This window comes from Ovis canadensis, chromosome 15 (assembly GCF_042477335.2).
Source record: "Ovis canadensis isolate MfBH-ARS-UI-01 breed Bighorn chromosome 15, ARS-UI_OviCan_v2, whole genome shotgun sequence".
In the NCBI taxonomy this organism is placed as follows: domain Eukaryota; kingdom Metazoa; phylum Chordata; class Mammalia; order Artiodactyla; family Bovidae; genus Ovis; species Ovis canadensis.
Window position 1 is genome coordinate 57714801 of NC_091259.1, and position 22450 is coordinate 57737250.

At 40.7% G+C, this 22450-nt stretch overlaps 1 protein-coding gene across 1 annotated transcript; it reads left to right on the forward strand.

The window, feature by feature from the left end:
• Nucleotides 1–31: 31 nt before the first annotated feature.
• On the forward strand, nucleotides 32–3096 carry LOC138420176 (olfactory receptor 52K1-like). Its single transcript, XM_069553319.1, is given in 4 exon segments — nucleotides 32–69; nucleotides 1047–1055; nucleotides 2111–2224; nucleotides 2226–3096. Coding segments are annotated over 4 exon segments (1032 nt in total).
• Nucleotides 3097–22450: the final 19354 nt, after the last annotated feature.

Consider the following 22450-nt stretch of genomic DNA (forward strand, 5'->3'; position numbering starts at 1 on the left):
TCCATCTTTCTTCACAATAAAGCTCAGTAAGATGGTCGTGGGAAGTATAGCTATTACCTTTATTGAAAGGTGAGGAAGCTAAAACTTTAAAAATATCATTGATTTTCTGCTGGTACAGCAGCACTATATGGGCCCAATTCTTTAGACTGTAAAGTTTTTTTCTATACTAGGGCAATGAGTTATGTTTATTTAACCTGAGCATGAACTACTTGTGAAGCAACAGGGTGGAAGCAGATTTAAGCGATATAAGACACTGAATTTGAAGGTAGGAAACCAGAGTTCTCCAAGTTCAAGTTTGATCTTTGACACTTACCAACCATATGACTGTCAATATTTTTAGATTTCTCAATTCAAACACATGTTCACATTTACTGAGCACTTTTAAATGCTCTAGATTTGTGCTTGGGGTTCATGTTTGGGAACACATGTAAGAATTAAAGATTTTAAAATTAAAAAAATAAAAAAATAAAAAATTAAATAAATAAATAAATAAATAAATAAAAATTAAAAAATAAAAAAAATAAAAAAGAAATTTTCCAGTTTTACTGGGATACAGTTGACATAACATTGAATTAGTTTAAGGTGTATAATACAATGATTTTGTACATGGATATTGTACAAAATGATTGCCACTAGTTAATATCTACCATTTCACATAGTTATTTTTTTTTGTGTGATGAGAACTTTAAGATCTATTAACAACTTTCAAATATGTGAGTATTTTTTTAATCTTTATTGAATTTGTTACAATAGTGCTTCTGTTTTATTTTGATATTTTGGCTACAAGGCATGTGGCATCTTAGCTCTTCAGCCAGGAATCAAACCCATACTCCCTGCATTGGAAGGTGAAGTCTTAACCACTGGACCACCAGGGAAGTCCCTATACTATTTTTAACTGAAGTCACCATGTTGCATTTTATATCCCCAGAACTTATTCATTTTATATCTGGAAATTAGTACCTTTTGACCACCTTCAACCACACCCCAAACCCCACCTCCCAACCACCAATTTGTTTTTATGAGTTTGGTTTTTTTCTTTCTTCTAGGTTCCATGTGTAAGTGATATTACACAATATTTGCTTTTCTTCGTATTACTGTTTCACTTAACGTGATGCCCTCAATGTCCCTGTGTTGTCACAAATGCAGGATTTTCTCCTTTTATATGGCTTAATAGTATTTAATTGTGCATGTATGCCACATTTTCTTTATCCTTTCATCTACTGTATTGAGTGTTTTAAAAGATTATCTCAGTTAATCCTTGGAAGAAACTTTATGTAGGAACTGAGAGTAAAGAGAAGGGACACCATTCAAAATTTTGGGAAACAAATGATGCTGCATTTTCACAATAAATGATGGTAAAAGCAGGGGAAAGAAGATTAAAAATCCCAGAAAGAACAAAGATGTGAAACCCAAGAAATTCAGAGGCCAATCTTCCAAAAATTGAGTGGAGCATCTCTTCTGAATGTCATGAATTGTAGAAGGAAAAGTAGTTGAAGGTAGAAGTGTATCAAGATAAAAGTTAAATTTGAAGGGAAGGAGAATAATGGGGCTTTTCACATTCTCAAGTTAGCTGCAGGTGATGGTGCTTTATTGCCCTACTTGAGATTTCTGAGTGTCAGGTAATGACCGATAATATCAATACTTAGAGGAAGCAGCTTTTCAGAAAGTGCCAGGCTTAATTATTTGTTATGTATTCAAGCTTGACATTTCAGAAGAGAAACTCCCCTTTGTAATTAGGAGTACAGGTTGAGATGGGAGGCAAAGGAAGACAATGAATGTTTTAGGATAAGATTTGAATTGAGCAGGTATCTATGTCCTTTATAAAGCTGTCCTTGGCTACACAAAAACCACAAAAACTCTTCATCCACTCAGTTCTTCTATGAAGGAAGCCTTCTTAGCTCTATTGCAATTTGATGTCCTGACCACTCAATAGTTTTATAAGCATCTTGAGGGCAGAGACAATATATAATGTCCCACAATTCATATTATGATTACTTTGCAATTTCTTTTAAGGTCCAGAAGTAGGGCCAAGGGTTAAGCCTTCCATGTAAATGATAAGAGTTTGAACTTGAACACTATAATCCTGCTGACACTGTGTACTCTTTGGAAGGGCCCTGGGGAAGGAGACCAGAGAAAGAGAATTTCTGTTGGCCCTGTCAGCCTCCAATATCACCTCAGCTCATCCAGCAGTCTTCCTGTTGGTGGGGATCCCAGGCCTGGAGCACCCATGTCTGGATCTCTGTTCCTTTCTGCTCAGCCTATACACTGGCCCTGCTTGGCAACTGCACCCTCTTCTTCATCATTCAGGCTGATGCAGGCCTCCACGAGCCCATGTACCTCTTTTTGGCCATGCTGGCAGCCATTGATCTGGTCCTTTCTTCTACAACACTTCCCAAAATGCTGGCCATCTTCTGGTTCAGGGATCGAGAGATCAGCTTCTATGCCTGTCTGGTCCAGACGTTCTTTCTCCACTCCTTCTCCATCATGGAGTCGGCGGTGCTGCTGGCCATGGCCTTTGACCGCTATGTGGCCATCTGCAAGCCGCTGCACTACAGCACCCTCCTCACCGGGCCACTTATCACCAAGATCGGCTTGGCTGCTGTGACTCGGGCTGTGACCCTGATGACTCCACTCCCCTTTCTGCTCAGACGCTTCCACTACTGCCGAGGTCCAGTGATTGCCCACTGCTACTGTGAGCACATGGCCGTGGTAAGGCTGGCCTGTGGGGACACTCGCTTCAACAACATCTATGGCATTGCTGTGACCATGTTCATAGTAGTGTTGGACCTGCTCTTTGTTACCTTGTCTTACATCTTCATCCTCCAGGCAGTTCTACAGCTTGCCTCTCAGGAGGCCCGCTACAAGGCCTTTGGGACCTGTGTGTCCCACATAGGTGCTATTTTAGCCTTTTACACACCTGTTGTCATCTCCTCAGTCATGCACCGGGTAGCTCGCCAGGCTGCTCCACATGTGCACATCCTCCTTGCCAATTTCTATCTGCTCTTCCCACCCATGGTCAATCCCATCATCTATGGGGTCAAGACCAAGCAGATTCGTGAACGAGTCTTAGGACTGTTCCTGAGAAAGGATGTGTAAGTGACAGTGAGGTGCTGGCAGAGATAGGATGGGACAGGCAGAAAACTGAATAGGGGTGAGGGAATGAGAGAATGAGGAAGGTAGAGGGTTATCAGACTTCTGTGTTCAGCTCTTTCCTCGTGAAATGAAAAATGAACTGATGTCCTAAAACTTGGAGTCACCAGTCTGATGAGGACTCAAGGTTCCTTGTATTCTGGTAGCCTCTGGACTCAAACTGCTGACTTAGAGAAGACAGCAAAGACTCCACTTTTCTATCAGAGGCAAAGGTTGGACCCACCCTTCTCCCCAACATCACTTAATAACACAGAGATGCTTTTGAGGTAGTTAACTAAGTGGATTTGGTGAATTAATCCAGTCCAGACTTAGATAAGGATCAACATTTCATCCAAGGCAGGAATGTTCCTTTAGTCTGACAGCTCATGCTCCATCTCTGCTTAAATATTCGATTGGCCAAAAGGTTCATTTCATTTTTCCTGCCATAAGATGGCTCTAGTAGTGTTTAGTTGTCTTTCAGTTCTTTTGAAACAGTTTTGTTAGATTGTACAGGGACAGCTGTCATATAAGCATGCATTAAGAAAATTTGTGGCTACAAAAGTAACTTTATTGTTGAAGATGAAAATTTTTGGCATATTACGCTTTATTTCAAGAAAGGTGAAAACACAACTGACATGCAGAAAAGAATTTTGTGCAGTGTATGGGTAAGGTGCTGTGACTAATTAGATGTCTAAAAGTGGTTTACAAATTTTCATGTTCCATGTTCTTGTAGAGTAGTTGATGTTGATAGCAATCAAGTTGAGACATGAAGAACAATCAACATTATACCATACAGGAGATAGCCAACATACTCAAAATAATGCATATTAAGTGTTGAGAATCATTTATACCAGCTTTTATGTTAATCATTTTGTTTGGATTCCACAGAAATTGAGTGAAAAAACCTTTCTTAACCATATTTCCTTATGCAATTCTCTACTTAAACATGGTGAAAACATTCAATTTTTAAAATGAATTGTGGTGGGCAATGAAATATGAATATTTGTACAATAATATGCAGTGGAAGAGATAATGAGGCAACTGAAATGAACCACCACCAACCACATCAAAGGCCAGACTTAATCCAAAGATGTTACGTATATAATGGGATTAAAATAGAGTCCTCTATTATGAGCTCCTTTCAAAAAAACAAGTGATTAATTCCAACAAGTAATGCTCCCAATTAGACCAAGTGAAAGCAGCACTCAGTGAAAAGCTTCCAGAATTAATCAACAGAAAGCCCATAATCTTCCATCAGGTTAACACAAGACCAAATATTTCTTCAACCAGGCAAAAGCTGTTACAGCTTGGCTAGGAAGTTCTGATTCATCTGCCACATTCACCAGACATTGCACCTTTGGGTGTCCATTTATTTCCATCTTTACAAAGTTCTCTTCATAGAAAAATTTCAATTCCCTAGAAGACTATAAAAGACACATTGAACAGTTCTTTGTTCAAAATTATAGTTTTTGGAAGACGGAATTATGAAGTTGCCTGAAAAAATGGCAGTGAGTGGAACAAAACAGTGACTACGTTGTTCAATAATGTTCTTGGTAAAAATGAAAACTGTGTCCTATTCTTACTTTAAAACCAAAAGAACTCCTTGGCCAACCTAATACTGCCAGCTTTGGGGAGCTCATGATCTTCCAGGGCTATAGGTTCCTATATAGACAGCTTTGCTCATTAAGATTTATTTCTTCAAATACATCAGTGTTTGCCTTCTTTGATTTCTTCTGGGCTCTACATCCCAATGGGCAACCCCCCTCATTAAATACTTTTACTAAGACAAGTCTTTCTGACATTTCTCTGCATTCATACAACCCTTATTTTCACACAGATGTATCTTACATTTTCACCAAGAATGTGACTTCCTCTTTTTTATGAGTCCATTCACAAAATATCGAGTGCCAAATCTATGCTAGGGGCTGGGAATACATGGATTGCTATGGTAGGGATGCTAGACTTCTATGTCCTGAGACAAGGAAATGTTAAGTTCAATAGGTGGTGTTCTGTAAACTCCCCATCACAGGGCCCAGTATCATGGAATAAATAGGTAGGCAAAGCAGATGGGAAATGGGCTTATTGACCTGTGTTCCTTATCCAATACAAATTTATATAGTAAAGAATTCCTTAATATTAATCCTGACAACTAGCATTTGTGTGGTCACACAAGCCCTTATTTACAATCTTTCACATATGCTTTCTTCTACATTTATCTCATGACTCCTTTGTTTCCTCAGACTGTTTAGAAATTATATATATGTGTCTCTAGTTCTGTCTATATTTCTACATATCTGTCTATTAATATTATTAACTTTGAAAGAGAATCTCTAAGCCCATGTCAGATAGTTGGAAATGGCCGCAGAGAAAGAGTGTAGCTAGAGACCAGAGACTTATTTATGCTCATTTCCCACCTCTGCTCCTATAGTTTCCTCTGACATTTACACACACACACACACACACACACACACACACACACAGAAATGATGTTCTACCTTTAGTTCAAACTTTTTGCTTATTTCTTTTGAACATGGTTGGGTGGAAAACCTAAAAATAACAGTAAACACTAATGACACAAACATAGACTATATTACATGGTAATGTAATTCATATACTATTAGACTTCTAGGTGGGGCTCAATTCATCCTCTGTAGGAGGTTATGATTGTCACCTGAAAGATAAGGTCATTCTTCCATAAAACATAGGGACAAATAAGATCTTACAGCCTGGAAATACTTATTTAATCTATTATTCCATTTACTATATAACAATGACAAACATTTATTTTCCAAAATGCCAGTTCAGTCAGTCACTCAGTTGTGTCCAACTCTTTGTGACCCCATGAACTGCAGCACACCAGGCTTCCCTATCCATCACCAACTCCTGGAGCTTGCTCAAACTCACGTACATCAAGTCGGTGATGCCACCCAGACATCTCATCCTCTGTTGTCCCCTTCTCCTGCCTTCAATCTTTCCCAGCATCAGGGTCTTTTCCAATGAATCAGTTCTTCCCATCAGGTGGCTAAAGTATTGGAATTTCAGCTTCAGCATCAGTCCTTCCAATGAATATTCAGGACTGATCTCCTTTAGGATGGACTAAAGGAGATGTTGGTGTTGGATCTCCTTGCAGTCCAAGGGACTCTCAAGAGTCTTCTCTGACATCACAGTTGAAAAGCATTAATTCTAAAAAAAAAAAGAAGAAGAAGAAGAAGAAAAGAAAAGCATTAATTCTTCGGCGCTCATTTTTCTTTATAGTCCAACTCTCACATCCATAGATGGCTACTGGAAAAACCATAGCCTTGACTAGACTGTTGGCAAAGTAATGTCTCTGCTCTTTAATATGCTGTCTAGGTTGGTCATAGAGAAGGAGATGGCAGCCCACTCCAGTCTTGGCCTGGAGAATCCCATGGACAGAGGAGCCTGGTGGCTACAGTCCATGGGGTCTGGGGTCACAAGAGTCAGACACGACTGAGTGACTAAACCACCACCTAGGTTGGTCATAACTTTTCTTCCAAGGAGCAAGCATCTTCAATTTCATGGCTGCAGTCACCATCTGAAGTGATTTTGGAGCCCAAGAAAATAGTCTCTCACTGTTTCCATTGTTTCCCCATCTATTTGCCATGAAGTGATGGGACCAAATGCATGATCTTAGTTTTCTGAATGTTGAGTTTTAAGCCAACTTTTTCACTCTCCTCTTTCACTTTCATCAAAAGGCTCTTTAGTTCTTTGCTTTCTGCCATAAGAGTGGTGTCATCTGCATATCAAGTTTTTGATATTTCTCCTGGCAATCTTGATTCCAGCTTGTGCTTCATCCAGTCTCATATTTCACATGATGTACTCTGCATATGAGTTAAATAAGCAGGGTGACAATATACAGCTTTGATGTACTCCTTTCCCAATTCAGAACCAGTCCGTTGTTCCATGTCCAGTTCTAACAGTTCCTTCTTGACCTGCACACAGATTTCTCGGGAGGCAGGTCAGATGGCCTGGTATTCCCATGTCTTTAAGAATTTTCCACAGTTTGTTGTGATCCACACAGTCAAGGCTTTGGCATAGTCAATAAAGCAGAAGTAGATGCTTTTCTGGAACTCTTTTGCTTTTTCATTGATCCAACAGATGTTGGCAATTTGATATTTCGGAATGGACTGTGGAACAAAGCAGATACCCACAAAAATCTCAGTGGTATACAACATAAAATATATGTTGTACATACATAAAAATGTATGTTTCATATATCTGGAGATTGGCAGAGATGACTTCTGACCTCAACTGGATTTGTTTATGCATCTGCAGATCTGCTGGGAATCTGATGCAAGCTGGGTTTGGTTGTGAGGCTCTGCTTCAAGTGAGTCAAGCAGCTATGCCCCACCTTGGGGAATGGTGCCATAGTGGGTACTTGGTGTTAGTCTCTGGTACTGGCAGATTGGGCACTCAGCAATGAACATGGCCAGACTGGCCTTAGTGATTCCTATTATTGGATTCATATATAGCCTCCATCCCTGCCACTGCGGCCACTTTGTTCATGACTCCACTGGGCAATGACAGGGATGGCTAGGGGAAAAGGCTAATTATTATCTATAGAACAGGTCATCCTATCCACCTGATTTTTAATCCTTGTCTGCTGAAGTCATCCTTTGAGCATTTACATGAGACACATCATTTTTCATCCTTTCAGAGATGTCTCTCATTTTCCCTAATGTTTCATTACCAATTTTAATCATGTTCCTTCCAAGTCTCTGACTATCCAGCCAAACCATTGGCCAAACCCCATAATCAGTATATAATTGTGCCTCTGGCTGCTTCTTCTTCCAAGAAAAGTAAACAACTAGTTGTGCTGATCAAAGTTCTGCCAACAGGGAGATTTTTCTTCAGCACTTTCCTTCAGGGATGTTCCAGGAAGGGACAGTCTATTTTCAGGTGGTACCTGTATATTGTACAGAACCTTCTATAAACTAGGCCCAAGAGTTAGTTTCCTCTATAAACTCCTTGTATAGTCATAGCTGCAGGCATGGAGAAGCTGTAGTAGGAGGGCAGACCATGGGCACTGGGGCCACTTTATGTAAGCTGTGCCTTCATGACATGCTTGGGCTTGTTTACATGTATAACACTTCTATTTGATGCAGTCCTGCTATTCATGCTCCACTTAATGGCTTGGTGAGTTAGATAAAGCCCAGTTTAGGAAGGGAAGCTCCAGTCACATGGTCACTTGATGGCCCATGCTCAAGCATTCAGCCTCTACCAAGGCCCAGTAGTAGTCCAAAAGCTATTTCTTAAATGGAGAGTAGTCATCCAGAAAAGAAGGCAGGGCTTTACTCTAAAACTCTACTTGTCTCTACTGCAGTTCACCTATGCTGCTGCTGCTGCTAAGTCGCTTCAGTCATGTCCAACTCTGTGCAACACCATAGACGGCAGCCCACCAGGCTCCCCTGCCCCTGGGATTCTCCAGGCAAGAACACTGGAGTGGATTGCCATTTCCTCTCCAAAGCATGAAAGTGAAAAGTGAAAGTGAAGTTGCTCAGTCGTATCTGACTCTTAGCAACCCCAAGGACTGCAGCCTACCAGGCTCCTCCACCCGTGGGATTTTCCAGGCAAGAGTACTGGAGTGCGGTGCCATTGCCTTCTCTGGCAGTTCACCTATAGGGGTCTGCCAAAGGCTCCAGTCAGCATACCTATCTGCCACTGATACTTCAAGCATCACTGGACTTGCTGGATCATATGGCCCAGGTGGCAAGGCAGTTTGTACAGTAACCTGAACCTGCTGTACATTCTATTTCTGGGCCCAAGTCAAAACTAGAAGCTTTAGGGGGTCATTCAGTAAGTGGGCCAGGGTAATACATCCAAGTCAGGAACATGTTGCCTCTTAAACCCAAAGCCGCCCATGATCTGTTTCCTCCCACCTTTTTTATAGGAGAGAACAGATGCACCATCTTATCCTTCACCATACCATCACATTATAAGGGATCTCTCAATATCCTTCACACCACCAGACCCTTAAGTTTTCTTGAAGTAAAAGGACTCTGAATGTAATAGATACTGTATATTTTAGAGTGGTTTTAGGCTCACAGCAGAAATGAGAATGGTGTACAAACTTCTTATTTACCCTCTGCCTTCATCACCAATATCTCCAACCAGAGTAACACATTTGTTACAGTGGGACTACATAGATGCATCATAACCAAAGACCATGGCATACATTAGAGTTCTCTTGGTGTTGTATGGATTTGGACAAATATACAGTGACATGTATCCTCTATTATAGCATCATAGTATCATATACGGTATTTTCACTCCCCTCGTATCACTCTGTGCTACCTACTCATCTCTCCCTATGCTTTACCCCTGCAACCCCTGATCTTTTGATTATCTCCATTGTTTGCCGTTTCCAGAATGTCACATAGGTTGAATCATATGGTATGTTGCCTTTCCAGACTGACTTTTCACTTAGAGGAAACGAATGCATATTACTATGTCTTTAATTTTTAAACTGACATATAATTGTGTACCTAAAAATAATATAATTTTATAAGTTTGATATGTATATATTGTTAGATGATTATCACATAAGTTAATATCCATCACCCCACAGCTACAATTTTTTCTCTTATGATAACTGTTAAGATTTATTCTTAGCACATTTCAATATACAGTAGTTAAATATGATCACCAGGCTATATATCACATCACCAGGATTTACTTAACTATTGGAAGTTTGTACCATATATTTTTTATATACCATTTTCACACACTTTACCTATCCCCTAGCCTCAGGCAGCCACCTATTTCTTCTCTGTAAATTCAGATTTTTTTAAGATTCCATTTGTAAATGATATTATACAGTAATTGTCTTTATATGACTTATTTCACATAGCATAATGCCCACAAGTTTCATCCACATTGTTATAAATATTAGAATTTCCTTTTTATGGCTGTGCAATATTCTATATACCATATTTTCTTTCTTGACCTATCAATGGCCACTTACCTCTTGGTGCCTGTAAATAATGCTGCAATAAATATGGGAGTACAAATACCCTAGAGACAGAGATTGTTTCATTCAGATAAATACTCAGAAGTAATATTTCTGGATCACATAGTAGTTCTACTTTTTGTATTTTATAGAACCTTCATACCATTTTCTATAGTGCCGGCACCAATTTATATTCCCACCACAGTACACAAGTGTTTATACTCTTATTGACATCTTCACCAACACTTGTACTTTCTCTCTTTGGTAATAGCCATACTAACAAGTATAAAAGGACATCTCTTTGTGGTTTTGTTTCCCTGATTTGTAGGGATGTTGAGCATCTTTCGTATTCCTCTTGCCCATCTGTCTGTCTTCTTTGGAAAATGTCTATTCAGCTCCCCCATAATTCTTAAATTGGATTGTTTTCTTCTGTCATGAGTTTTTCATATATTTTAGATATTAACTCCTTATTACAGATATGATTTGTGAATATTTTCTATTTTGTAGGTTGTATTTTCATTTTATTAAGATTATACAGAAACTTTTAATTTTTTTACATTTTTAATGCTTTTTAATTAGTATATAGCAGATGAACAATATTGTGATAGTTTCAGGTGCACAGCAGAAGCCACTCAGTCATACACACACATGTATTCATTCTCCCTCAAATTCCTCTTGTATCTAGGCTGCCGCGTAACACTGCGCAGAGTTCCATGTGTTATACTGTAGGTCCTTATTGACTATTGATTTTAAATACAGCAGTGCGGTGGACACCAAATGTGGATTCATGCTGATGTATGATAAAACCAATACAATATTGTAAAGTAAAAAAAATAAATTAAATAAATACAGCAGTGTGTACTTGTCAGTCTCCAACTCTCCAATCTCCTTCCCCTTACTCTTCCCCCCGGTAAGCATAAATTCATTCTCTAAGTCTGAGTCTGTTAACATTTTGTAAATAAGTTTATTTGCATCATTTTTCTAGATTCCACGTATAAGGGATGTTACATGATGTTTGTCTCTGACTTCCTTCACTCAGTATGACAATCTCTGCCCATCTATGATGCTACAAATGGCATTTTATTGCATTATTTTTAATGGCTGAATAATATTCCATTGTATATGTGTACCACATCTTCTTTGTCCATTCTACTGCCAATGGACATATAGGTTGCCTCTATGTCTTAGCTATTATAAAGAGTGTTGCAATAAACATTGGGTGTATGTATCCCTTTGAACATGCTTTCTCCAAATATATGCCCAGAAGTAGGATTGCAGGGTCATAAGGGAGCTCTATTTTCAGTTTTGAGGAAGCAACAGTTAGAACTGGACATGGAAAAACAGACTGGTTCCAAATAGGAAAAGGAGTACGTCAAGGCTGTATATTGTCACCCTGCTTATTTAACTTAAACACAGAGTACATCATGAGAAACGCTGGGCTGGAAGAAACACAAGCTGGAATCAAGATTGCTGGGAGAAATATCAATAACCTCAGATATGCAGATGATACCACCCTTATGGCAGAAAGTGAAGAGGAACTAAAAAGCCTCTTGATGAAAGTGAAAGAGGAGAGTGAAAAAGTTGGCTTAAAGCTCAACATTCAGAAAATGAAGATCATGGCATCCAGTCCCATCACTTCATGGGAAATAGATGGGGAAACAGTGGAAACAGTGTCAGACTTTATATTTGGGGGGCTCCAAAATCACTGCAGATGGTGACTACAGCCATGAAATTAAAAGACGCTTACTCCTTGGAAGAAAAGTTATGACCAACCTAGATAGCATATTGAAAAGCAGAGACATTACTTTGCCGACTAAGGTCCGTCTAGTCAATGCTATGGTTTTTCCTGTGGTCATGTATGGATGTGAGAGTTGGACTGTGAAGAAGGCTGAGCGCTGAAGAATTGATGCTTTTGAACTGTGGTGTTGGAGAAGACTCTTGAGGGTCCCTTGGACTGCAAGGAGATCCAACCAGTCCATTCTGAAGGAGATCAGCCCTCGGATTTCTTTGGAAGGAATGATGCTGAAGCTAAAACTCCAATACTTTGGCCACCTCATGTGAAGAGCTGATTCATTGGAAAAGACCCTGATGCTGGGAGAGATTGGGGGCATGAGGAGAAGGGGATGACAGAGGATGAGATGGCTGGCTGCCATCACTGACTCGATGGACGTGAGTCTGAGTGAACTCTGGGAGATGGTGATGGACAGGGAGGCCTGGTGTGCTGCAATTCATGGGGTCACAAAGAGTCGGACACAACTGAGCGACTGAATTGAACTGAAGGAACCTCCATACTGTTCTCCATAGCAGTTATACCAGTTTGAATTCCCACCAAGAGTGTAAGAGGTTCCCCTTCTCCCTACACCACTCCAGAATTTATTGCTTACGCATTTTTAAAAATAATTTATTTGTTTTTGGTTACAAATGGTCTTTGTTGCTCTGTTCGGACTTTTTCTAGTTCCAGAGAGTGGGGCCATTCTTTGCTTGGTGCACAGGCTTTTCATTGCTGTGGCTTATCTTGTTGCATAGCACAACCTCTGTGTACACAGGCTTCAGTAGTTGCAGCACACAGACTCAGTAGTTGTGGCACATGCACTTTAGCTGCTCCACGGCATGTGGAATCTCTTGGGACCAAAGATCGGACCTGTGTCCCCTGCATTGACAGGTGAATTCTTATCTACTGTACCACAAGGAAAGTCCTGTGCATTTTTTGATGATAGCCATTTTGACTGATGTGAGGTGATATTTCATTGTACTTTTGATTTGCAATGCTCTAAAAATTACCAGTTTTGAGCATCTTTTCATGTGCCTCTTGGCCATCTGCATGTCTTTTTGAAGAAATGTCTATTTAGATCTTATGCAGATTTTTGATTGATTTGTTTTGATGATATTAAGCCTCATGGCTATATATTTTGGAGACTTCTCCTTCGTTGGGCACATCATATGCAGATATTTTCTCCCAATCTGTGGGTACTCTATTTGTTATGCTTATGGTTTCCTTTGGTGTGCAAAAGCTTTTGACTTAAATTAGGTCCTATTTGTTTTTATTTACATTATGCTGGGAGAGGGACTGAAAAAGATATTGCTGCAATTTATGTGAGAGTGTTTTGCTGATTTCCACTAGGAGCTTTGTAGTATTCAGTTTCACATTCAGGTTTTTAACCCATTTTGAGCTTATTTTTTGTATATGATGTTAAAGAAAGATTTAACTACATTTTTTCACATGTAGCTGTCCAGTCTACCCAGCAGCATTTGTTGAAGAGACTCTTTCCACCATTGTGTAATCATGCTACCTTTGTCAAAGATTAATTGACCATAACTGTGTGGGTTTGATTTTTGGCTTTCTATCCTCTTCCATTGATCTATAGTTTTATTTTTATTCTAGTACTATACTATATTGATGACTATAGCTTTGTATTATAATCTGAAGTTCACTTCAATTCAGTCACTCAGCCATGTCTGACTCTTTGCAACCCCATGAATTGCTGCACACCAGGCCTCCCTGTCCATCACCAACTCCCAGAGTTCACTCAGACTCACGTCCATCGAGTCAATTATGCCATCCAGCCATCTCATCCTCGGTCATCCCCTTCTCCTCCTGCCCCCAATCCCTCCCAGCATCAGAGTCCTTTCCAATGAGTCAGCTCTTAGCATGAGGTGGCCAAAGTACTGGAGTTTCAGCTTTAGCATCTTTCCTTCCAAAGAAATCCCAGGGTTGATCTCCTTCAGAATGGACTGGTTGGATCTCCTTGCAGTCCAAGGGACCCTCAAGAGTCTTCTCCAACACCACAGTTCAAAAGCATCAATTCTTCAGCACTCAGCCTTCTTCACAGTCCAACTCTCACAGCCATACATGACCACAGGAAAAACCATAGCCTTGACTAGATGGATCTTTGTTGGCAAAGTAATGTCTCTGCTTTTGAATATGCTGTCTAGGTTGGTCATAACTTGCCTTCCAAGGAGTAAGCGTCCTTTAATTCCATGGCTGCAGTCACCATCTGCAGTGATTTTGGAACCCCCAAAATAAAGTCTGGCACTATTTCCACTGTTCCCCCATCTATCTGCCATGAAGTGATGGGACCAGATGCCATAATCTTAGTTTTCTGAATGTTGAACTTTAAGCCAACTTTTTCACTCTCCTCTTTTACTTTCTTCAAGAGGCTTTTTAGTTCCTCTTCACTTTCTGCTATAATGGTGGTGTCATCTGCATATCTTAGATGATTGATATTTCTACCGGCAATCTTGATTCCAGGTTGTGCTTCTTCCAGCTCAGCGTTTCTCATGATGTACTCTGTGTTTAAGTTAAATAAGCAGGGTGACAGTATACAGCCTTGAATACTCCTTTTCCTATTTGAAACTAGTCTGTTGTTCCATGTCCAATTCTAACTGTTGCTTCCTGACCTGCATACAGATTTCTCAAGAGGCAGGTCAGGTGGTCTGGTATTCCTATCTCTTTCAGAATTTTCCACCGTTTATTGTGATCCACACAGTCAAAGGCTTTGGCATGTCAATAAAGCAGAAATGGATATTTTTCTGGAACTTGTTTGCTTTTTCCATGATCCAGCATATGTTGGCAATTTGATCTCTGGTTCCTCTGCCTTTTCTAAATCCAGCTTGAACATCTGGAAGTTCATGGTTCATGTATTGCTGAAGCCTGGCTTGGAGAATTTTGAGCATTACTTTACTAGTGTGTGAGATAAGTGCAATTGTGCTGTAGTTTGAGCATTCTTTGGCATTGCCTTTCTTTGGGACTGGAATGAAAACTGACCTTTTCCAGTCCTGTGGCCACTGCTAAGTTTTCCAAATTTGCTGGCATATTGAGTGCAGCACTTTCACAGCATCATCTTTTAGGATTTGAAATAGCTCCACTGGAATTCCATCACCTCCACTAGCATTGTTCATAGTGATGCTTTCTAAGGCCCACTTGACTTCGCATTCCAGGATGTCTGGCTCTAGGTGAGTGATCACACCATTGTGATTATCTTGGTCATGAAGATCTTTTTCTACAGTTCTTCTGTGTATTTTTGCCACCTCTTCTTAATACCTCCTGCTTCTGTTAGGTCCAGACCATTTCTGTCCTTTATTGAACCCATCTTTGCATGAAATGTTCCCCTGGTATCTCTAATTTTCTTGAAGAGATCTCTAGTCTTTCCCATTCTGTTGTTTTCCTCTATTTGTTTGCATTGATCGCTGACAAAGGCTTTCTTATATCTTCTTGCTGTTCTTTGCAACTCTGCATTCAGATGCTTATATCTTTCCTTTTCTCCTTGGCTTTTCACTTGTCTTCCTTACACAGCTATTTGTAAGGCCTCCCCAGACAGCCATTTTGCTTTTTTGCATTTCTTTTCCATGGGGATGGTCTTAATCCCTGTCTCCTGTACAATGTAATGAACCTCAGTCCATAGTTCATCAGGCACTCTATCTATCAGATCTAGGCCCTTCAATCTATTTCTCACTTCCACTGTATAATCATAAGGGATTTGATTTAGGTCATACCTGAATGGTCTAGTGGTTTTCCCTACTTTCTTCAATTTACGTTTCAGTTTGGCAATAAGGAGTTCACGATCTGAGCCACAGTCAGCTCCTGGTCTTGTTTTTGGTGACTGTATAGAGGTTCTCCATCTTTGGCTGCAAAGAATATAATCAATATGATTTCGATGTTAACCATCTGGTGATGTCCATGTATAGAATCTTCTCTTGTGCTGTTGGAAGGGGATGTTTGCTATGACCAGTGCATTTTCTTGGCAAAACTCTATTAATCTTTGCCCTGCTTCATTCCGCATTCCAAGGCCAAATTTGCCTGTTATTCCAGGTGTTTCTTGACTTCCTACTTTTGCATTCCAGTCCCCTATAATGAAAAGGACACCTTTTGGGGGTGTTAGTTCTAAAAGGTCTTGTAGGTCTTCATAGAACCATTCAACTTCAGTTTCTTCAGTGTTACTGGTTGGGGCATAGACTTGGATTACTCTGATATTGAATGGTTTGCCTTGGAAATGAACAGAGGTCATTCTGTCATTTTTGAGATTTCATCTAAGTATTGCATTAGGACTCTTTTGTTAACCATGATGCTACTCCATTTCTTCTAAGGGATTCCTGCCCATAGTAGTAGATATAATGGTCATCTGAGTTAAATTCACCCATTATAGTCCATTTAGGTTTGCTGAATCCTAGAATGTCGACATTCACTCTTGCCGTCTCTTGTTTGACCACTTCCAATTTGCCTTGATTCTTGGACCTAACATTCCAGGTTCCTATGCAATATTGCTCTTTACATCATCGGACCTTGCTTCTATCACCAGTCACAACCACAACTGGGTATTGATTTTGCTCTGGCTCCATCCCTTCATTCTTTTTGGAGTTATTTCTCCACTGATCTCCAGTAGCATATTGGGCACCTACTGACCTGGAGAGTTCCTCTTTCAGTATCCTATCATTTTGCCTTTTCATACTGTTCATGGGGTCCTCAAGGCAAGAATACTGAAGTGGTTTCCCATTCCCTTCTCCAGTGGACCACATTCTGTCAGAACTCTCCACAATGACCCGCTCATCTTGGGTGGCCCCATGGGTGTGGCTTAGTTTCATTGAGTTAGACAAGGCTGTGGTCCTAGTGTGATTAGATTGACTAGTTTTCTGTGAGTATGGTTTCAGTGTGTCTGCCCTCTGATGCCCTCTTGCAACACCTACCATCTTACTTGGATTTCTCTTACCTTGGACTTGAGATATCTCTTCACAACTGCTCCAGCAAAGCACAGCCACTGCTCCTTACCTTGGACGAGGTTTATCTCCTCACCACTGCCCCTCCTGACCTTGAAGGTGGAATAGCTCCTCTAGGCCCTCCTGCACCTGCACAGCCATCACTCCTTGGATGTGGAGTTGCTCCTCCCGGCTTCCACCCCTGGCCTCAGGCTTGGGGTAGCTCCTCCCGGGAGCCGCCCCTGGCCTCAGGCGTCAGGTAGCTCCTCTTGGCCGTTCCTGCACCATCACAGCCTGGCACTCTCGGCCACTGCCCCTGACCTCGGACGTGGGGTAGCTCCTCTTGGCCGCGCTATGTGGGCTGGTCGCAGCCGCCCGCTAGGTAGCCTGATTTCTCCAGCTACATTTTTCTAACTCAAGATTGCTTTGGCTCTTCAGGGTCTGTTGTGTTAGTTGTCAAAAATGCCCTTGGTAATTTGATAGGTATTGCACTGAATCTGTAGATTGCCTTGGGTAGTATAGTCATTTTGACAGTATTGGTTCTTCCAATCCACAAATGTGGTATATCTTTCCATCTATTTGTGTCTTCTTCAATTTATTTCATCAGTATCTTGTTTTCAGGATACAGGTCTTTTGTCTCCTTAGGTAGGCTTATTCCTAGGTATTCTATCCTTTTTGATGTGATGGTAAATAGGATTGCCTCTTGAATGTCTCTTTCTGATCTTTTATTAGCATATAGAAATGCAACAGACTTTGGTGTATTAATTTTGTAACCTGCAAATTTACCAAATTCATTGAGCTCTAATAGTTTTCTGGTAGCATATTTAGGATTTTCTATGTATAGTATCATGTCATCTGCAAACAGTGAGAGTTTGGGTTCCTTTTATTTTTCCTTTTTTTCTCTAATTGCTGTAGCTAGGACTTCCAAAACTATGCTGAAGAAAGGTGGCAAGAGTGGACATCCTTGTCTTGTTCCTGCTCTTAGAGGAAATGCTTTCAGATTTTCACCAGTATGATGTTAATTGTAGTTTTGTCTTACGTGACCTTAATTATGTTGGGGTATGCAATGGACTCAAGAGACTTAGTAGCAGGCGTGGCAGCATACAATGGACATGAACTTGGGCAAACTCCAGGACATGGTGAGGGACAGGGAGGCCTGGTGTGCCTCAGTCCACAGGGTCCCAAAGAGTTGGACATGATTGGGCAACTGAACAACAAAATGTTCCCTCTATGCCCACTTTCTGGAGAGTTTTTATCATAAATGGGTGCTGAATTTTGTCAAAAGTTTTTTATGCATCTACTGAGATGATCACATAGTTTTATTCAATTTGTTCATGTGGTGTATCACATCAGTTGATTAGTGAATATTGAAAAATCCTTGAATCCTTAGGGTAATGTATTGTTGGATTCAAATTGCTAGTATTTTGTTGAGGTTTTTTGTTTCTGTGTTATCAGTGATATTGGCCTGTAATTTTTTTTTTTTTTTTTTTTTAGTATATGTGTCTGGTTTTGGTATCAAGGTGAAGGTGGCCTCATAGAATGAGTTTGGAATTTTTCCTTCCTCTGCAATGTTTTGGAAGAGTTTCAGAAGGCTAGATGTTAGCTCTTCTCTAAATGTTTAATAGAATTTGCCTGTGAAGCCATCAGGTCCTGCACTTGTTTGTTGGGAGTTTTTTAATCATGGTTTCAATTTCAGTGCTTGTGATTGATCTGCTCATATTTTCTTCTTCTGGTTTAGTCTTCGAAGACTGTCTCTTTCTAAGAATTTCTCCAAATTATTGGCATATAGTTGCTTGTTGTAGTCCCTTAGAATTCTCTGTATTTTTGTAGTATAAAAGCTGTAACTTTTTTCATTTCCAATTTTATTGATTTCTCTCCCTTTTTTTCTTGATGAGTCAGGCCAAAGGTTTATCAACTTGGTTTATCTTTTCAAAGAACCAGCTTTTAGTTTCCTTGACCTTTGCTGTTATTTTGTCTCTATTTCCCTTTTTCTGCTCTTTATTTTCTTTCCTTCTTTCAACTACAAATTGGCACTTGCCAAGAACATTGCATTTGCCATCTGCCTCTACAGAGATTGAACCCCAGCTTCCCTGGTGGTTCAGACAGTAAAGAATCCACCTCCAATGCAGGAGACCTGGGTTCAATCCCTGAGTTGGGAAGATTCCCTAGAGGAAGACATGGCAACCCACTCCAGTATTCTTGACAGGAGAATCCCCAAGGATGGTAAAGCCTGGTGGGCTGCAAAGAATCAGACACAATTGAGCAACTAAGCATGCAAGCACGCTGTATGCTGCTGCAGCTGTTGACCTTCAACACCCCCTTGAGGGAGTTTAGGGTGGAATGAGGCATTCTGCTCTAGGGAATCTGGTGGGATAGGTCTTTAGATCTATATTTTCATGACCCAATCCTTGCATCTCCTCATATCTAGAAAAGCACTAAATCTCTTTATTATGACATTAGCTCCTTGTGGTTAGCAGAAAACCTTTAGTAAAATGAGTACTTAATTACATTGAACTCCCCCTTCACCAAAATCTTATATATTGACCTTCCTCTGCTGCCTATTTGGAGCAGCCTCTCAGAGCTATCTGAGGTGCTGACTCTTAGGCTGCAGTCCTCATTTTGCCCCAAGTAAAACTTAACTCAGGACTCTCAAGTTGTCCATCTTTTTTTTAGTTGACAGCTATGGTGACCGATGAAGAAACCCAGAGTAGACTTCCTTCCTTCACCTGAACTCCACAAGGAACTGGAGCTTTGGTACTAGCAGTGGCCCCTTGTATGCCCAGCTGCTCCTCAGGGAGTACAGACAAATTTGGGTAAGGCTTTCCTGGTTCTCTAATCTCCTGCGTTGGTTGAGATTCTGAGTTTTATTTGGCAGTGGAGCGGGTTACCTGCTCACTCCCAGTTAGAAAGATACTGGTGGGGAGTTGGGTGAGTGTGTGTGTGTGTGGTGGTGGTGGTGGGGGTGGGTGTTGGGGAAAATAGCCAGGGCATACTCATGGTCAAAACACTGAGTGGAGCTTGGTTGAAAGACACGGAGAAATTCCCACTCAGTCAAAAGATACCGAGTGGGGGACTGGTTGGGGGGTGGGGGTGGGGAAAGCACCTGGAAACTACTCACCCAGTGGAAAGGTACTATGGGTGGGAGTGAGGGGTTGATTGAAAAATAAATAAATAAAACAGGGAATACCTGAGGCTCAGCTGAAGAATAGTGAGGTTGCTCCATTGTAGGGGACTAAGTGGTGTTGGCTGAGTGATTAGATAAGAAACTGATTTGACCTTTTGCCTCCATTTGATTGCCTTTATAGAATTTGTCAGGATAAAAGTGAGAATACTGGAGATCTTTGCTCCAAAGAAAAGGAACAAGACTCCTCCTGGCCGGTTATGGTTTTCTCAGGTGACTGAGAGATTAATGGAAGTGGTGGAGGCCTAGTCCTCATACCATGCAGTGGTCCCATTGGGAAACCCACTCATTAATTAAAATACTTGCTTATCAGCACATCACAATAAGAAATGGCCACTCAGTGACCTGAGCAGCACGACGGTCTTAAATTGCTGAAGGCAGAATTAGACACGTAAGAGGAGCCGAAATGACTCTGGGGTGACTCCTGGAGGAGTTAAGCTCACAAGCAGCACACAGGGCCACCACACAATTTCACTAGTGATTTTTATTGCTGACAAATTCAACTTGAAATGGGGAAAAGAATCTCAAAAACAGAAATGAGGGATGTCAGAAAGCCAACCTCTGACTAACATTCCAGCCAGATTCATTTACAATATGTACAGAACTCATACTTGCAGGTACATAGTTAATTGGGGAAATTATACTAAAGGAGAGCTCAATGAAAGTGTCCAAACTGGGGTTCTTTTGATAGTCCAAAAGCTGGCCACAAGTTCAAACAGACTGAATGGAATGCTTACATTGGCATCTAGAAGTTTCTAAAAGAAAAAAAAAATGATAGAGTAACTTCTTTGCAGAAAACCAACAAGAAATTGCTTGAAAGTATAGCAGAACTAAATATGGGGCCACTAGCACAGACTGCCAGGTCACAGGTCTAGTAGCACTAGGAAGTCATGTTTGGCATTTATGCCATTTGGCTTTTGATTTCTGGGCCTCATTTTGCCACCTTTTGGGGGCACTTGCCACTTGACTTTTGATTTCTAGACATACCTTTGCCTTTTGTTTTATATGGAGGGTGACTTTTGGCTGGTGAAGCTCTGGTTTGGTTTGGTTTTGTTGGTTTGGTTTGAGCGCACAGACATCTGCTACAAGCTGCTCAAGCTAATATGGGAAGTATTTCCTCTAAATTCACCCATTCTAGTCCATCTTATTTCACTGATTCCTAGAATGTTGATGTTCACTCTTGCCATCTCCTGTTTTACCACTTCCAATTTGCCTTGATTTATGGACCTAACATTCCAGGTTCCTATGCAATATTGCTCCTTACAGAATCAAACCTTGCTTCCATCACCAGTCACATCCACAACTGGGTGTTGCTTTTGCTTTGGTTTCATCCCTTCGTTCTTTCTGGAGATATTTCCCCACTGATCTCCAGTAGCATATTGAGCAACTACCGATCTGGGGAGTTCATCTTTCAGTGTCCTATCTTTTTGCCTTTTCATACTGTTTATGGGGTTCTCAAGGCAAGAATACTGAAGTGGTTTGCATTTCCCTTCTCCAGTGGACCACATTCTGTCAGATATCTCCACCATGATCCATCCATCTTGGGTGGCTCCACATAGCATGGCTTAGTTTCATTGAGTTAGACAAGGCTTTGGTTCATGAGATCAGATTGGCTAGTTGTCTGTGGTTGTGGTTTCCATCTGTCTCCCCTCATTTCCCTCTCTCTGTACCCACCATCTTAACTTGGACATAGGGGTATCTCTTCATGGCTGCTCCAGCAAAGCACAGCTGCTGCTCCTTACCTTGGACATGGGGAAGCTCCTCTAGGCTGCCACCCCTCTTTGGACAAAAGAATCAGAAATTCAGTACTTGGATGCATCTCAAAAACGACAGAATGATCTCTATTCGTGTCCAAGGCAAACCATTCAATATCACAGTAATCCAAGTCTATGTTCTGACCAGTAATGCTGAGGAAGCTGAAGTTGAACAGTTCTGTGAAGATCTACAAGACCTTTTAGAACTGACACCAAAATGATGTCCTTTTCATTCTATGAAGATCTACAAGACCTTTTAGAACTGACACCAAAATGATGTCCTTTTCATTAGAGGGGACTGGACTACAAAAGTAGGAAGTCAAGAAACACCTGGAGTAACAGGCAAATTTGGCCTTGGAGTACAGAATGAAGTAGGGCAAAGTCTAATAGAATTCTGCCAAGAGAACGTACTGGTCATAGCAAACACCCTCTTCCAACAACATAAGAGAAGACTCTACACATGGACATCACCAGATGGTCAACACCAAAATCAGATTGATTATATTCTTTGTAGCCAAAGGTGGAGAAGCTCTGTACAGTCAGCAAAAACAAGACTAGGGGCTGACTGTGGCTCAGATCATGAGCCCTCATTGCCAAATTCAGACTTAAATTGGAGAAAGTGGGGAAAACCACTAGAACATCCTGGTATGACTTAAATCAAATGCCTTATGATTATACAGTGGAAGTGAGAAAAAAATTTAAGGGACTAGATATGATAGTGTCTGATGA